This window comes from Diadema antillarum, unplaced genomic scaffold (assembly GCF_040938485.1).
Source record: "Diadema antillarum isolate AM-2024a unplaced genomic scaffold, OU_Dant_1.0 scf00000157, whole genome shotgun sequence".
Classification (NCBI taxonomy): domain Eukaryota; kingdom Metazoa; phylum Echinodermata; class Echinoidea; order Diadematoida; family Diadematidae; genus Diadema; species Diadema antillarum.
The window spans coordinates 437,904-454,760 of NW_027271046.1; the positions used below are offsets into that span (position 1 = coordinate 437,904).

The 16,857-nt window shown below is 41.9% G+C and overlaps 2 protein-coding genes across 2 annotated transcripts in view; one reads left to right on the plus strand and one right to left on the minus strand.

The window, feature by feature from the left end:
• Positions 1–16,857, minus strand: part of LOC139722091 (ATP-binding cassette sub-family C member 12-like) — a 92,111-nt gene that overhangs the window by 54,698 nt on the left and 20,556 nt on the right. Inside the window, exons 11-12 of the mRNA XM_071633412.1 lie at positions 16,254–16,523; positions 15,880–16,083 (exon numbers count right to left, since the gene is read on the minus strand). Of these exons, the coding sequence (XP_071489513.1) occupies positions 15,880–16,083; positions 16,254–16,523 (474 nt within the window). The remainder of the gene's footprint in view (positions 1–15,879; positions 16,084–16,253; positions 16,524–16,857) is intronic.
• LOC139722086 (sialidase-1-like) lies at positions 2,863–5,450 on the plus strand. The gene is made up of 3 exons (XM_071633408.1): positions 2,863–3,484; positions 4,449–4,543; positions 5,049–5,450. Exons 1-3 carry the CDS (start codon positions 2,863–2,865, stop codon positions 5,448–5,450), a joined length of 1,119 nt encoding a protein of 372 aa, XP_071489509.1.

A 16,857-nucleotide genomic window follows, 5' to 3' on the forward strand; every position in this document is an offset into this window, starting at 1 on the left:
ATATTCTGTGGGTTTCTTTATCGCCAAATGTCAAACTAATGATGATATGTTAGTGTCTTGAGTCCTGCAGAAAAGTTGTACGAACAATTAGTTGCATTACAATCCTTCTATTGAGTCTGAAGTGAAAGGTATAGAATGTTTTGCATGTGACATCATTTATTTACATGCATCAATTTACGTAAAGTGGTGCAAATTTATGCGTGCCAGGGCATTGGGTGATTTCAAGTTCGGTGCTAGTGCTAGTGCTAGTGCTATCTCAGCACTAGCACCGGCGATAAAACCGAACTTGAAATCACGTCGGTGTTGGGAGTTGACCTCAAAATTATGACGTATTTCCGGTTGCTGGTGCTGGGCTCGGTGTTGAATGTCGTCTGCTGAACCGAGCTCCGCCGATTGTGTAGCGATTTACGTGCTTTTTCGCCATTGACTAACACTAGCCCCTAGGGATTAACATTTTCGTCATTTCAAGTTCGGTGCTGGTGTTAGCGTTGCCGTGCGAGACTCATATTCACGTCCATAATAGATGCACGTTTTACGTGCAAAGTCTATGCTAATGCAGTGGTCGCCCACGTAACGTACACGAACACTCTCGACATGGCTTCATAAATCTGAGCCTGGGAGCAAAATTAAGATAGTTGTATTTTGGGGAGTGGATGAAATTTGTGGCATTTTAATATTTCTTCCCCACTATGTCCCTAAAACTAAGCAATTTTGGCTACATCTTTTAATATTTGACTGTAATCACGCGCAATCACTTTTTTCGTCGCGCAATTCTCGCGGAGCTCGCGGTGCTGTGATTTCAACACCTAGTGCTGGTGATCGATAATTTTGATCGGTATCGCCTCGTTAATCTGACCGTCGGTGTTGGAGCTCGATTTAACGCTGTTATTTGGGGGCTAGCACTAGCACTAGCACTAGCACCGAACTTGAAATCACCCATTTATTATTATGTGTCCGAGAAGTAAATTAATGATTGAATCTTGTTGGAAGTGATATAATAGCCAGGCCAGAAAAAAGGCAACAACAAACTTCTGCGTGTGACACAAACGTCTAAGTCTTATGCATCCAGAAGAATAATTCAAGCGCACACCGATGTCATTTATTCCTATCTCTGACAACTTATATGTCACTAGCGTAAATGATTTATCATCACTTCGACAGTTTCAATGGTCATAGCACAAGGGAGGTGGAACCGAATCGTGCTATTTATATACGCTTGGTGCATAGCTTGGGCACCGGCTTGAAAGACCGATATAACGACCGTGTTATGGTACGTATTCATACGTTTAAACTCAATTAGGCTGCACGTAAACATTATTGTCTTACACCTAAAATATGCCATTCCGATCAGCTACACATTACGCATAGGCCTAGGCCTACTCAGCTGTTTGATCAAAACTGGACAACGATTATCAGAATACATTTTGAAACAGATATGATAATGACTCATTGGGTCAGAATGAAGAAGATACGAACTGATTTGAAATGACTAACAACCAGAACTTATATTTTAATGTTCTATACCAACTGTCCATTGTCGCGTATCCTATAGAGTCCTTGGGACCTCTGCTGCACTAGTAATAGAATGATCAGCTTGTCATTAATAAGATGAATTTTACTGCATTAACTCCGCAGACACAGATTGTGAGAAGGGTTCACTGCAATAAATTTGCATAAACTGGCCATTCGACAGAGAATGTGAAACTTTCATTTTCAAAACGTGTTATCATTTAGTGCTGAAGAAGCTCTAAAAGTTCTGCACACCGAAACCTATGAACAACGGACTCAAATAAAGATTTTTTGTTACTCTGTATTCTGCATTAAACACCAAAATGAATGGTAAAATTGTAATAGAAATATTCAGCACCAAAACCACAGAAAAGTGACTTAACCATTTGTGTGCTCCGAGTGCCAATTGGCATAGAAAACTCCATTAGCATTGAACACACTGTCCAAATTCCCTGGGCGCCGGCCAATATTCAATAACTTCTAAGACAATTTACTTAATTCATTAAAAATACACCTAACGAACAATCACATATAACAAAACAGCATGCTTTCTTCGCAGCAAAGTAATCATAACAGAATTCACATGTAACGGACAAGAAATGTAGGAATGTGAAAATACGGAGGAATCCACACAAAAACACACTTTGTTAGTCATCTCATTCCCTTGTAAAGAGGAATTTGGAATTAAGAAGTGCACTCAAGAACAATTCAAGCAAGTAAAAAGCGGCAACAAATTAGTGAGGTTGTGGAAGGGAAATGAGAGGATAATAATCATAGTAATTATGTCTATGATGTCTAGACAGGAATTAACCAATTTAGGGATCATAACTGGGTGCTAGGCATGGTCCATACAAAAAAAAAAAGCATTATATTTGGTTCCTTTGTAGACAAACATGTATGAGCCTTTCCGGCAATTAGTATGTATAATGACCAACTCTTTTACATGTTATTGTTTTGCGCCATATACACAGGCAAACGACCCCCCCCCCCTAAAAAAAGGAAAGAAAATAACAGACATCCACAAAACGGATAAAGATGGTCAGTTTGTGCAAAATACATCTTGATAAGCAACTTTAAAACTGATTCGGAAGGGGATATCGCTTGCATAATCATTCATTGTTTGTTGTTTGTTCGTTTTCTTTTTTTTTCAACTGCAGCTGCATGCGCATGTGATTGTGATTCCAGCTGGTGGCGTGATTGTGACTGCATCTTACAGCACCCTCTTCCATCTTGCTATTGCGTTGACTGCAAAGAGATTTCTAAGCTCTTTGGTCGACTGTTACTGTCGCAACGGCGCAACAATATTTCCAGCTAATAGCATTCTCATCCTTGGGTTCCCTCCTCAGTGTGACCATGAAGAGCTTGATCTTCCAATGTTATGCCTTGGCATTCTGTCTTTCCCACGCCGTGGCAGCGATCTCGATCAATATCACTCACAGACAGGAGATGTTTAAATCACGTGACGCGGGATATCATATTGTCAAGTATCGAACCCCGATCCTCGTGAAGGTACCAAATGGAGACCTCTTGGCCTTCTCCGCACCACGAAAGTACACCGGCGCCGACGCCTCGCCGAAGTACATTGCACAGAGGCGCTCAACCGACGGCGGTTTGCACTGGAATCTCACAGAATTCATCGAAGACGACCACCACGTCAAGGATGGTCTCAGCCTTGGACTCGTGATCATCGACTCCGACACCAATACGACTTTTATACTATTTGGCTACTGTCTACACACGGTAGGAAACTGCACGTCGCCTTACAGGCCAAAAGGGGTGTACTACAAGAAGAGCACGGACTGGGGCTACACGTGGTCAGCACCCATAAACGTCGGCAACACCAATCCTGCTCTGATGGGCCTGGCCTGGGCTCCTGGGCCAGGTTTCGGCATCCAGAAGAAGTACGCACCTAACAAGGGAAGACTCATAGGCTGTGGGCACATGTCTTTGGCAATGAAGTGCTTGTACAGTGATGGTAATGGCAAAATTATAGATTCGATTATTATCTGCATTAGCCTTGCAATGTCTCGTGAAACCCTGGTGCTCTCACTGAAGCTGTGGAGCTTGCCGTCAACCGTCACATTAAGATCTCCACTCTGAATAACGGCGTCATTTCATTGGAAAAAAGTTGTTATATTAGCAACTCTTGCTGCAATAGCAAGTGTCATGGCAAAGACAAGAATCTTGCTTATTGATTGGCTGCTGCTACGGGAAGTTGACATTCTAGCTCAAGAAGTGCTATCCTAACATCTTTTATGAAATGGGGCCCTGTTGTATAGCATCATTCGTCGTACTTTTGCGTCGGGTAATGACAGAGTCAATATATTCCTATTCATCATAGTACAGTGTATTGATTTCACCTATTAAGATCAGTCTTGATACATGAATGCCCATCTTTCCGCTGACTGATTACAAAAGCGTTGACGAATGTTCCAAATTACAGTATGGAGATCTATACCCCTGCGCGTATTCCAATAGGACGGTGTTCTGACACTTATCAAAGTAAAGATCTTTAAAACAAAGATTCGTGACTAACATGTTGATTATGACGTGCGATGGGTACAGCTTTGATTATTACTTTGTCATCCTCGATTGTCATTCGGGTGGGCAAGTGATATTGCACGTGTTGCATACAAATTAAATACACTTTTTGCTAATTAAACGTCGACGTGTGCTCACCAGGCAATTATATTATGGAACAAATTTACTGAACCATTGTTAAATGCGCATGTTGTGTACAGCATCAGTATAGATACTGCATCCGACTTCATATACGGAGAACATAACAATGTGGATTCAAGATCGCATCATTTTGAGAGCCACGGGTTATGCCACGCACATGCTACGACATATAAAAGGCTGTGTAGTTCAAACCCTCTCCTGATTTTACACGAGGTGATGATATGCTGAGTATTACAATCATTCACTTTTCCCAACAGATCACGGCAAAACATGGCACCTGAACAACCCCCTCTATGTCATACCCTACAAACAATCACGGACTGCCGGCGACTTCAAACCTGACGAAACCCAGGTTAGTGTACATTTTTTACACGTTGCAATCTGTAAGATGGTTCATTTTTCTTTTCATAGCGATTTCGACGGCAACTGAAGAAAGTGAATGAATTACAGATCAGAATCTACGAGGTAATTGAAGACTTTATCAGCATATAACCTTCAGTATCCTGCAAAAGATCTTCATGAATGTAGTCTGGTTTCCAGACTCTTTGCCAACTGGACTCCTTTTACAAAATGCGCCCTGTCGCCGCCTTTGCCGAATCCACCTAAACCTGCTACAGTTTTCGACGTTGTCGGCGTAATATCCTGTATAGCAAAATAGTACGAGCAGAGGGTGTGGAAGCCAGACTATCATGAATGATGCGTAGAACAATAAATCACAGATTAAGTCATAAATTAAAAACATATGAAATTCTAGAAAGGTAAAGCGCCATATATGGACCAATCAAAGGATTGATTTCAGTTTCTCAGCACTGTCAGAGAAAAATTATCGAGTCTGATTTTTCCCCCATCCGTCACAGATCATTGAACTGAACAATGGAAACATCTTCGCCACAATTCGAAACCAGGAGCGCTTCCATTGTCACTGTCGACTCCAGGGTCTCAGTGTCGACGGCGGGATAACCTTTCCGATCCAGAACGTTACCGCCGAGGGGTCCCTTCTCGACCCATCCGTTTTCGCCTCGCTCGCTCTCGTCAACGACACCCTTTTCCTCTCCCACCCGTACAACTCCGAAAAGCGCGTCGACATGACACTCCAGTGGAGCCTGGACTACGGAAAGACCTGGCCCCATCGGTACCAGGTCTTCAACGGGTCTAGCGAGTACTCCTCCCTGACGCAGATCGACGAGAACAACCTGGGACTCCTGTTCGAGCGCAGCGACTACGAGTACATTGAATTTTACAAAATTCGCCTCAATTAATTGCCTCAGTGTCGTTCTTGCCACCGTCATCTGTTATACTGCATTAGATATCATGTGCACACTAAAGTGTAAAGCGTTGGCGAAAACATCAGACCAATGCAGTCTTTTCTTCAAAGGTAGGTGAAGGACTCTTGACTTGGAATCGTACGACAAGCTGGCTGGTCGTCAGGAATAACCTTTTTTTATGAAGTTATGCAAAAAAAAAACAACATTTAATATTATTAGAGAATCAGTGTATCAGTATACTTCACATGATGTTCTGCTTGCTGAACATCTGTGCATCAGATGTAATTGCTTTGCTATGCAGTAGAATAACTATCATCACTTGTTCTTTTTTTTTTTTGGGGGGGGTATTAGGTGTTAAAGGTTACCAACGCATCGTATACAAATGCAACATCCAGTGTTAATGGACGTTAAAAGCTATCATTACATCATTACATTATTATCTACTAGATGGGTATATATAGAGTTAACTGCAGACCATAAAACAGTTGTGGAAGTATCGTGGTTTTCTCGTATCAATGAGAAGCTCAGGGTTCGAGGCCTGACACGGCACTTATATCCTCGAGACGAGATCATTATCCACAACTTACCTCTCTACCAAATGTGTATCAGTCGGTGCGTGGTGTAATGTGTTTTCAGATATTGTGGTTGGATTTATCGTGGTGGTTTTATTATGCAGGGCAGAATTGCAGTCTATCGAGCTGTCTGAAATGTTTTCCAGGGCATGCAGGGAGGAGAGTGAGTCACATTGTGAAGTGTAGGTCAAGTTCAAACAGTTCAACGCTCTTCTTCAGACTTCTAATGTAATTAATAGCTTCACAGTATATAACATACACATAATAAACACTCTGCATTGTTCACATGCATCAAAAATATAGAGTTTCGCATCGACTATAGTTCATATCATGGCACCAATGGCAGATCCACAATATCTGCATAAACGCATTAGGCGTGTCTTCATCAGCCCGAAGTTCAAACTAGCGGGACATTTTGCGGTCTTAGAAAATAGCCCGATACAGCGAATGTGCGTCTTCATCAGCTCGAACAGCCTGCTTCGGGAAATTAGTCCGAAAATTGACGCATGCGCACTTTGCAATATTACTCTGCCTGGCTCGCGGTTCGAAAGTGGATTTCCCCGCTCAAAATCTCCTATATCACCATATGTACGATTCTACAACCAGGGAGGTGAGCAGTACAGCAAATTCTCTCCAAAGGGATATTAATAACGCTACTCTTTCTTCTGTCCAGTGAGGCATCTTATATGAAATTAACAAATTGCAATGTTTAAACAAATCCAAAATGCACACAATCTGCAAGAATCTTCAGCTAAGGTAGAGTGGACCAGAAGAAGTTTACAAAAATACAGCTAGCATGCACGGCACTGAGTTTTAATAGGGAGGTGAGAGAAATCACCTCCCTGGTTTTAAAGGGAAGGTAAACCCAAAAAGCAATGTGGATTGAGTGAAAGCAGCAACATTAGTAGAACACATCAGTGAAAGTTTGAGGAAAATCGGACAATCGATGCAAAAGTTATGAATTTTTAAAGTTTTGGTGTTGGAACCACTGGATGAGGAGACTACTAGAGGATATGACGTATGAGTGGACAACAATACAAAGAAAATATAAAGGAAATTCAACAAAAATTCACTTTTCTAGAATTATGAAAGAGCAATGGACCAACCTCTTTCAGAAAGCAGGGGGAATAATTGCTACCCTTAACATATGTCAATATCAAGCTGATGGAAATTGTAATTTTCATGAAAAATGGATTTTTGTAGAATTTTCTTTATATTTTCTTGGTATTGTTGTCCACTCATACGTCATAACCTCTAGTAGTCTCCTCGTCCAGCGGTTCCAACACCAAAACTTTAAAAATTCATAACTTTTGCATCGATTGTCCGATTTTCTTCAAACTTTCACTGATGTGTTCTACTAATGTTGCTGCTTTCACTCAATCCACATTGCTCTTGGGGTTTATCTTCCCTTTAAAGATGACAACAACAGTTAGGCCTATAGTACACACATGTGATCCTTGAATACACCGTGCGTGTAATGTACTACTATACACAATCACTAGCTGCTTGTACATGCGCTTTCCATTGCCAGCTGGCTAACCAGAAGCGTGGAGGGATCGAGAAAATTTCGGGCTGATGGAGACGCACCCAAGATAGCGCGCTATTTCACGAATTAGCGCTCTAGTTGACGAACTAGACCAAGATTTTGGGGGAAATTTTCCCGATCAAATAGCGCGCTATCTGCGTCTTCACTACACAGATAGCGCGCTATTTTGACATCGGACTAGTTTGGTAACCGCAAGATAGCGCGCTATTTTGAAACTTCGGGCTGATGAAGACACGCCTATTGTGAACATAGCACGGGTCGTTGCACGGTCAGGGGTCAGTGACTCGCCTCAATGCCTGAGATATGAATGCGATTTTGCTCGTAGATGCAAATTCCACAAACTGCTTGCTCAAAACCCTCTTCCATAGCATTTGTTGCTCAATCCCGATGTTTTGTTTCGGAAGACATCGTCTGCTTGTAAATTTGTCATGATGTGTAATCTGACGTGATTAATGTATTGTATATTGTATTTATTTTTACTATGCAGAATTAATAAATCAAATAATCACACGAAAAACAACACAAAATTGATGGAAAGGCTCCTTGTATCGATCATTTGACCGTTCTCTTATATTTTTCTTAAAGGGTGTGTACAATTCTGGTCGAGGTGAGGATTTAGCTTTTAACGTTTTGCGAGATATTCAGAAACCACTCTATGAGATGTCAAAGAGCATGCAATTCTAAGGGGTATCAAAAGTTTATTTGATGAAAATCGGTTTTGAAATGGCTGAGATATCCAAAAACAATTAAGGTGAAACAAAGAGATCCTAATATAAAGCGTGGCCTGTAGTCTTTTATCATTATCACTTTTTTGGATATCTCAGCCATTTGAAAACCAATTTTCATCAAATAAACATTGAATCCGTTTTAAAATTACATGCTCTTTCATATTTCTTGAGAGGTTTCTCAGTATCTCACTTCAGGAATGTTCAAAACATGAATAAGGCCCCACCTAAACCAGTACTGTACAGTCCCTTTAAAGACTACGAGGGAAATTAAAAACTTAAGGCCGTGTCACACCAGCCTTGCGTGCGACTTGCAAAGAACAATAATATTTTGACTACCCGGAGGTCCCCGTAGATGATCCGCACATGACAGTGTACCTAGCATGTATCTCAAAAGTAGTCGCCCGGATGTGCGCACGCATATTTTTTTACCCGCAACCGTGTTTAGGCTCTGTCACACCTTTCCGGGCAATTAAGCTACTCGGGCTTGTTACGTGTAGGGATTTTCTAGCATACCGGACATTGCTGAGGGCGGAAAAGGATTTGTGCGAGTCAGCGCATGTGTCTTACTTGCTAGACGCGTTATACTTGCGAGTATACTGTGTGACCTTTGTACCAGTCGCGTGGGGGCTGACAACTCAGTGAAGGAATTCCTCTAATGGAATGGCTGAAATCCCACAGAATTTCATTATCTTGGCTACATACGGGACTGCGAAGTATCTGCGTGGGAATTGCCTGGGAAGTACTGCCGCTAAGGGTCTCCTACTGGCGTTCTGCGTGGACCTCTATACGGGCATTCCCGCGACTCACCCGGAAAAAGTTTTGGTCATGCTCAAAACTTGGCTGCGGTTAAATCGGACCTGCGTGAGCACCTCCGGGCAACTACACGTTAGATACTGTCAGGTGCGGACCAACTGCGGAGAGCTCCGGGGAGTAAATTTGTTTCCCCGCAAGTCAAGCCGCAGAAGTTCCCCCGTACGGTATGACAAGGCATGAATGAACCCGCTGAAAATCTTCTACGTGCTGGAGACTACCTCCTCGCCACAAGCCCGCGTAGCTTGCCCGGAACGGTGTGACACGGCCTTAAGAAATGTGCGATACACGTCTTGTCTATACTTAGATAGGGCCAGCTCATAAAAATACCAAGGATATTTGCGTTTATTTCATATAGTTGTTAAAGTCGTTTTAATGAAAATTGTTTTAAACGACGGAAGATGCGCTGTATTTGACTGAGATAATGGTAATAATGGTGGTAATGATGATAATGATTGTGATAGTCGTTGTGATATAACGATGTATGATGATACTAAGTAGCCGCAATATAGGTCGTATCGTGGTAAAAGCTGTGGTGTTGCATATTATTGTACGTCTTTTTGTTTAAGTCGAAATCAAAACTCATCGTCTTGTATCTATACAATGTATAAAAGCCATTCAGGGCAGCCTACATTGTATACAGAAGGAAGCAAACCCATGAGAATCAAGTTTTTCTTTGAAACATTATGCAGGGAAGGTGTTCTCTGTTGTTGTTTTTTTCTCCGCTGCACCATATGGTCACGTGACATGACGAACAAACAATTGCATTTAAATGTTGAATTCAACCATACAAAGATACCGATATATGAGGTTTTGTGTTGTCTCTTTTTTTTTTCTATTCACACTGTGTATCAATGATGATCAAGGTACTGATCTGCGTAGACGTTTACTTGTGTTGTTTTTATTCGACTCGATCCTTACCCATTCCCAGCAAGGTTACCTTGACAGCATAGTGTATTATTGATTTCATATTCTAGTGAGGATTTGTGAAAATGTGAATGCAAGCGGCATTTTAGACTGAAAGGTGAGAACATAATTTTCTAGCACAATAGGAGTACACTGAATCCAATGAACCTGGGACAACGTGAAATCCATATACAGTACTCTCCGCGTAATCGGGTATCGCTATAACGGGTACTCCGTTTAATTGGGTAGGTATGTCAAAATCAGTTTCAATGCACATTAAAATTACCTGATAATCGGGTTGCCCCTCTCCGCATAAATGGGTAAATGATTTTCTTCTAATCTAATTTCTACCCACATTTTATCGTAGATATGACACTTTAGGAAATCATGAATGTTAAATTTTCCACGGCTAATGACATTCTCTGCTCAATTTGCAAAGAAGACGATCATTTGGGGAGTGATAAAACATGAAAAGACATGTACCAGTACTGACTTGCCACACGTAAACCAACATTACACATGTAGCTGGCACTCACAATTGCAAAGACAGACAGAAGTTGAACACACCTGCGCTCCTTGAACCTTGAACCTTGAACCTTGAACCTTGAAGTAGTAATCCCTTTCAGCAGTTCCTTGAAACTATCCCGGGATGGTAGAAGTGTCGTGCGTCAGTGAGATGTGACATGGTGAACATGATTTTAAATGTCACTAATGTACGATAAACGTGACGGTGCATAGTGCTAATAAAAAAAAAAAAAACTAAACAAAACATGCATCTTTTCTTAGAGCATGTGTGACCCAACAGTAGGCTGCACCACTCGGATGACTGGAAGGGCAGCCTCTCTGAATGTTAATGGGTTGGTCATTGTGACCACAGGTCCTGGCAGATGGTTCCAGGTTCTAACAGCTCTGGGAAAAAAGGAAAATTTAAACACATCTATGGTCGCGGTTGGGATTATGTACTTGAGCTTATGGTCATGCCTTCCTATATAAGTAGCTGGGAAAATCACATGTGGTAAACATAGAAGTTGACAGTAGTGTATCTTATGAAAGAGGGTGCACTATGCAAGGAGGCGTCGTGTGTGGAGACTATCCCAATCAAGAGCCGAGACCAGCGTTGAGGAAGATGTTGAATACCTGTAGTCTCCATGTATTCCGAGCAGCAGTTTTCTGCACCTGTTCAAGAGAGTTTACCATTGTAGCTGTGTGTGGGTTCCAGGCCTCTGATGCATCTCCCCTTGATGCTCCTCCCTTGCTCCGCAACAACATTCACAATATGAGAAGTTTGCAACGAAAATCAGGCCATGCACCAGCTCCATAAGTTTACTTTTCCCCAGTCACTTCTCGAAAAGTTAATAACCCGACGTATACGTGACTAATAGTGCACGCAAAGAGACGTGTTCATTTCGGAAAACGTCTGCCTGTTAGCGAGGAGTCTATATCATATATAGTCAAACGACAAATGTTTTCTTAAGACACATTTGTCAATAAAAAGAGTGTAAATTATTGCTCATGACTGAGCAAGTGTAAGGTATGTATAATATGCCATGGAAGCACGCGTGTTAAGCATACAGTGTCGGTGTTTGGTGCAGTGTACAATGCATATACATACACATTGTGTGTGTCAAATGTGAATGAGACGTATTCTTCTGTTAGTCCCGGGTACTCCGCTTTAATAATCGGGTAAGAAACGCTCTGCCCGAGCCTACCCGATTATGCGGAGAGTACTGTACTCCTGTAGACATGGTAGAGATCAGTGGGCACATACTAGTGAGACAGTCGCAGAGGGGGGCAGTGTATATACGCTCCTCGTCCGTCCGCCCCATGGGAGTAAAGCCCCATGGGGGCTAGTAACAATAAAATTTCTCGAGATTGGAAACAAGACTGGCGCCTAGTTAGCATGGCACTCAGGGTAAATGCAGTTGATCCGTGTAAAGATCATAGATTTATCTAACAAATTACATAACCTAGTGCACATCGTTTCATATTGGCAGCGTGATTCTAATACCCCTTTCCCGCTGCCCGTCTCGGTGAACCACCGAGAGGTTCCCCGGTGAATTCACCGGGGAACCTCTCGGTGAAAGTTTGAGTGCCGTCGTTTCACACTGCTCTCGGTGAAACTTTCCCCTAGACGGGTTTTCTGCTCGCAACGTGGGTGATCTTATGTACTTGAGTTTGTTTTGCATCTGCGATTTGGTTTTTTCGATCCCATGTTCAGCAAGTTTTCGGAGGAGGGACTCGTACGCGGCTAGCGTCAGCCGACGTCCCGCTCAGTTCTTCGTTCCCTGCTGCCTCGATCGCTACGTAATTGAAGTCATTCCAGCCATTTGCAAAATTCCTTGAAATTTCAACAGCACAAAACGTCAACGGATTTCTCCTGTACACTGTAAACCCAGCACTTGACGAGAAAAGCACAAAATACGAAAAAATCAAGCAAGAGGCGCACTGTATCAGACTTTACTGGAAGAGTTAAGAGCTAGACGCTAGAGGAAGACGAAGAAGGAGGACGCATCAAATCGATCAAGTACATGTACACTGTAAACCTATATCAGCTTTGTATACAGTACACGGCGTGCTAATTACTAGTAAACAATACAATGCCCAGCACGATGCAAAACAATGCCGTCGCACTGTGAACGCCACATTGCACACGAAACGACATACTAGTACTATACTATGTAATGTCGTGTGTATGTTTACAAACACGAATTACTAGTACCCTGTACGTGTGGATTTGGGAGGTCGAGTGCGCGCTAGCTAGCTGAAAACGTGTGCATGACCAGAAACAAAACATGACCTTTGACATAATCTGCATATTTTCCCCGGTGTTTCACCGAGACAACCTTTCACACTGGGCGCTCTCGGTGAACCACCGGGTGATCTCCCGTTGAACTATCGGTGTTCACCCAGGACGCTTCTCGGGTAAAAATTGCCCAAAATTTCATCGGTGTTTCACCTAGGCTTCCCCTAGGTTTCAACCGAGTGACCTTTCACACTGCGGGGTTCCCCGGGTGCCCCCAGGTGCCCCCGGGGAAGATTTTCTTCAGCGGGAAAGGGGTATAAGTTTCTTAATACAAAATTTGATTGATAATAGTATCATAACGCCAATGATTTTAGAGAGGGAGCGGCTGTCGAAAGAGGTATAGTTATGTTGTTGTTGGCGTTTTTTTTTAACCTACTGTATCTGGTTTTTGGGAGTGCCTTACTACATGATAACCCCACATAATGGCGTTGTCACAAGATCAAAGCACACGGATACATCTTGCAAAACACCTTGTTTCAACGCGAATACTGCGTGGGATTCTAAAACCACACCGGGCTGCACCACGGTCATATTGTCACACCACATTGATTTCGCCACGCTGTGATTCACATGAAAACCGAGTAAATATTCTGCACCGACGGGCTGAATGGCTTTCTACTGTCTATTTCAAGCACAGACAGCAGAACTATGTCTTTTTTGTTTGCTTTTCGACTAGTCAAAGGGAGCTTGAAAGAGGGTTATTACTCACAACCGGTAGCATCAGACACTCACAGTCCAATGGCGGGCATGTGTGAAAAAAACCCCAACAACACCACTATTCAAATTCATGAAATTCTTCCGTCGAGATGTTTTCATTGCAACTGATGTCAAACAATCGTGACTTATCAGAGAAAGCCTACTTTGCTTACTATGCGCTTATGTCTCAGTAATATGTGCACTAGATAAAGTATACGCTGTTAAGTTTTGGGCATGAGTACCTCAAGATGCTAGTATTGAAAAATCTGAATAATTTATGCTGCCACGATTTTTTAAACAATTGATATCGAGTATGTCTCAGCAGCAAGACCCATTCGCAGTCGGTCATACTCAGCGAGCATTTTAGATCAGCAAGATGCTTTTACAATGAAGTTGATCGAGTACGAAATTTGTGATACCATGTTAAAGTTGACTAGAATAAATAGGAGTAAAGGCAGCTACTTACACAGGCAGTATAGCTCGGGAGTTAAATGGAAACTGGATTTACGATTATACTATCTACGTTGATCTAAGAAAGTCATGAATTTCGAAGTTTCAGAGTTTTCAACAAAGGGTGCTTTTATTCGCTGCCATATGTAATTATGGGAATGAAATCAGGCGGTGGCGTCATTCATTACCTAGTCATGTGGTTGTGACTAATAGTGCTTATATTTAAAGCGTGCAAATATATTGACTTGATGCGAGTGTACACATAACAAGGAAATTAACAATGACTGGTCACAATTCAAAACAAACTTTGCAGTTCAAATTCGTCGATGTAGGGCAATTTGTCACTCAGTTGCACAAACTTTGCATTTCCTGGTAAAAGAAGAAAACGATCATTGTCAAATTTCTACCGGCCTACATGTAAGTGGGACCCGTTTTGTTCTGGTGAATCTTTTACCTTTTATTCATCTTGTCTGTCTCCACCACGACGTTCCCTCTTTTCCCTTTTTTCTTTTTCCTGTAGATGTCTTCAACATCCTTGAACATAACTATATCTCCGTCAAGTTTAAAATGATCGTTTCAACCTCCGCAGCAATTGATTTATTTTGGAATAATACCTAAATTTTTACCATTCATTGTGTTCGAGGACACTTTCGATCGGCATTTATTTTGTCAAGATTTCATACTCAAATATAGGTGAAATTGAAGAAGAGGAAAAGAATATCACGTTCCTGTAATCGCTGTAATTTGAAAATACCGTCTTTCCTCCGTTACTAACGACGAGTTTCGATTGCAAAATGTGTGAAACATTTTGTTCCTGCGAAAATTGATCCAGTCTTATTTTCTCCTTACGGTTAGGGTTGTGATATAGTGTTTTAGGTTTAGTTTGATGTCAGGATTATAGGATTAGGGTTAGGGTTATGTTTGTGGGTAAAAGTTATGTTTGGCTTAGCATGCAGATATTTCATGGGAGCAATTGTCGCCGGAGCAAATGTCATGAAACCGCAAAGTGACCTGCTATTTCGTACGTTGTCAGCCCTGAAGGGCCCTCACGTCACTACTTCTATTGGTTGCTCTGATTTCCTCTCAGACTCTCTTCAATCTCGGATGTGATGACCAGCACTGACTCTTCGACAAATGTGCGGGTTACAATGATCGAGTGAAGCAACGTGCGCTCCGCCTTTCTTGACGTTTTGAGCGTGTGTCCGTTGGCGCAATAAATTAATGGAAATAACAATCAGCAATAGTCCGACCATGGAGCTATATCTACAAGCAAGTTGTAGCTCCACGGTTTAGATGTTATATTTACAGGCTCAATGTAGGCCTACCTCCTATAGATTACATTCGATATCAGACCACTATTAGAAAACGACATCGTTTAAAAAAAAAAATGATTTTATGTTTCATCAATGTAAGAACAATGAATGTGAAATGGGCAATCCATTTATGTTGTAATCTTTCTTTGATGCATAAATGACTTATGCAATTTTTTGTGTATTTTTGATGTGAAATGGAGATCAATCCATTTATGTTGTAATCTTTCTTTGATGCATAAATGACTTATGCAATTTTTTGTGTATTTTTGATGTGAAATGGAGAATAAACAAACAAGCAAACAAACCACACACATACGCTGCAACCGCACAAAAACGCAACAAATTCACATTGTTAATTCTCATCCAAGAATGCTTCGAAATCAAACTTCTGTTGATACATTGTACTCAAGAAGGCTTCAATTTCACACAGTCAGTTTAAATCCAACAAACATTCTTCCAACACACACAAACACACGCACACATCTAAGCACACACACACACACACACACACACACACACACACACACACAAAGAAACAACGACAAGCCCCAAAGCAAACATAAGAAATTTGTCACTCAAAGCGTTTTCAGCGTTCTTACCTGTAGCTGGTGAGTGACAAAGATCGTTGTTTTCCCGCGCAATGCCTCCTTGATGCAGTGCTTGAAGATGTGGAGACCCACGTGCGCGTCGACCGCGCTAAGCGGGTCGTCAAGGAGATAAATGTCACGATCGGCGTAGAGGGCGCGTGCCAGGCTTATTCTCTGTTTTTGTCCCCCACTCAAGTTTATTCCGCGCTCACCGACCTGAGAAGAAATGAGACATCAGTTATGACATCTGTAAAACTTGTTAAGCTGCTACTAAGGTAGCTGCAATATTTCAGCCTCAAGTGTTGCAAAGTGCCTTCTTCATCAGTATTCAAAGGGGAAAACTCAGTACACGGCCGTCACTATTATGTAATTAAGCCAAACCTTACTTCTGTGCAATCGCCATGCGTCAGAATCTTGAAGTCAGGTCGAAGTGAACAGGCGAAGACGGCTTGGTGGTAGCGCGTGCTGTCGAAAGGGTGGTTGAACACGATGTTGTCTCTCACGCTGGCGTTCATGATCCACGCCTGCTGTGAGGCATACGCGATGCTCCCCGCCCGCTCCACTTTGCCCTCCACACAGTACATCTGGTTAAGAATTGCCGAGAGCAGCGAACTCTTCCCACTGCCCGTACTGCCGCATACTCCAATTAGTTTGCCCTTTCAAGAAACAAATATATTCCATATTTAATGAATGAAAATTAGACTAATACTTTATCCAGAATAAGATTCAGTGTTCACGAACTTACCACTTTTCGTTACTATAACAACGAAGATAAGAAAGTTGAGGACCAATATTGGTTTCTTTCAATATTCAATCAATTACCTATGTGTCGGTTACGGCGTTCAAATAAAATATAGGGCATTTTATATGCCATCACTGGAACAACAAGAAGCACTTATGAATCTTTTGAGAAAAAAGTGGTAAACAACTGTGACGAACATCTTTAGATCTTTGGTTTGATGGTATTTGGCTTCAGTTGTTCGTGTTGAA

What these genes read in the sequence shown, in the direction of transcription:
- LOC139722086 (XM_071633408.1), top strand. Translation starts at nt 2,863, where the DNA reads ATGAAGAGCTTGATCTTCCAATGTTATGCCTTGGCATTCTGTCTTTCC. An exon ending in GAAGTGCTTGTACAGTGATG is followed by an intron (nt 3,485 to 4,448) that starts GTAATGGCAAAA and finishes TTTTCCCAACAG; the next exon opens with ATCACGGCAAAACATGGCAC. An exon ending in TCAAACCTGACGAAACCCAG is followed by an intron (nt 4,544 to 5,048) that starts GTTAGTGTACAT and finishes CATCCGTCACAG; the next exon opens with ATCATTGAACTGAACAATGG.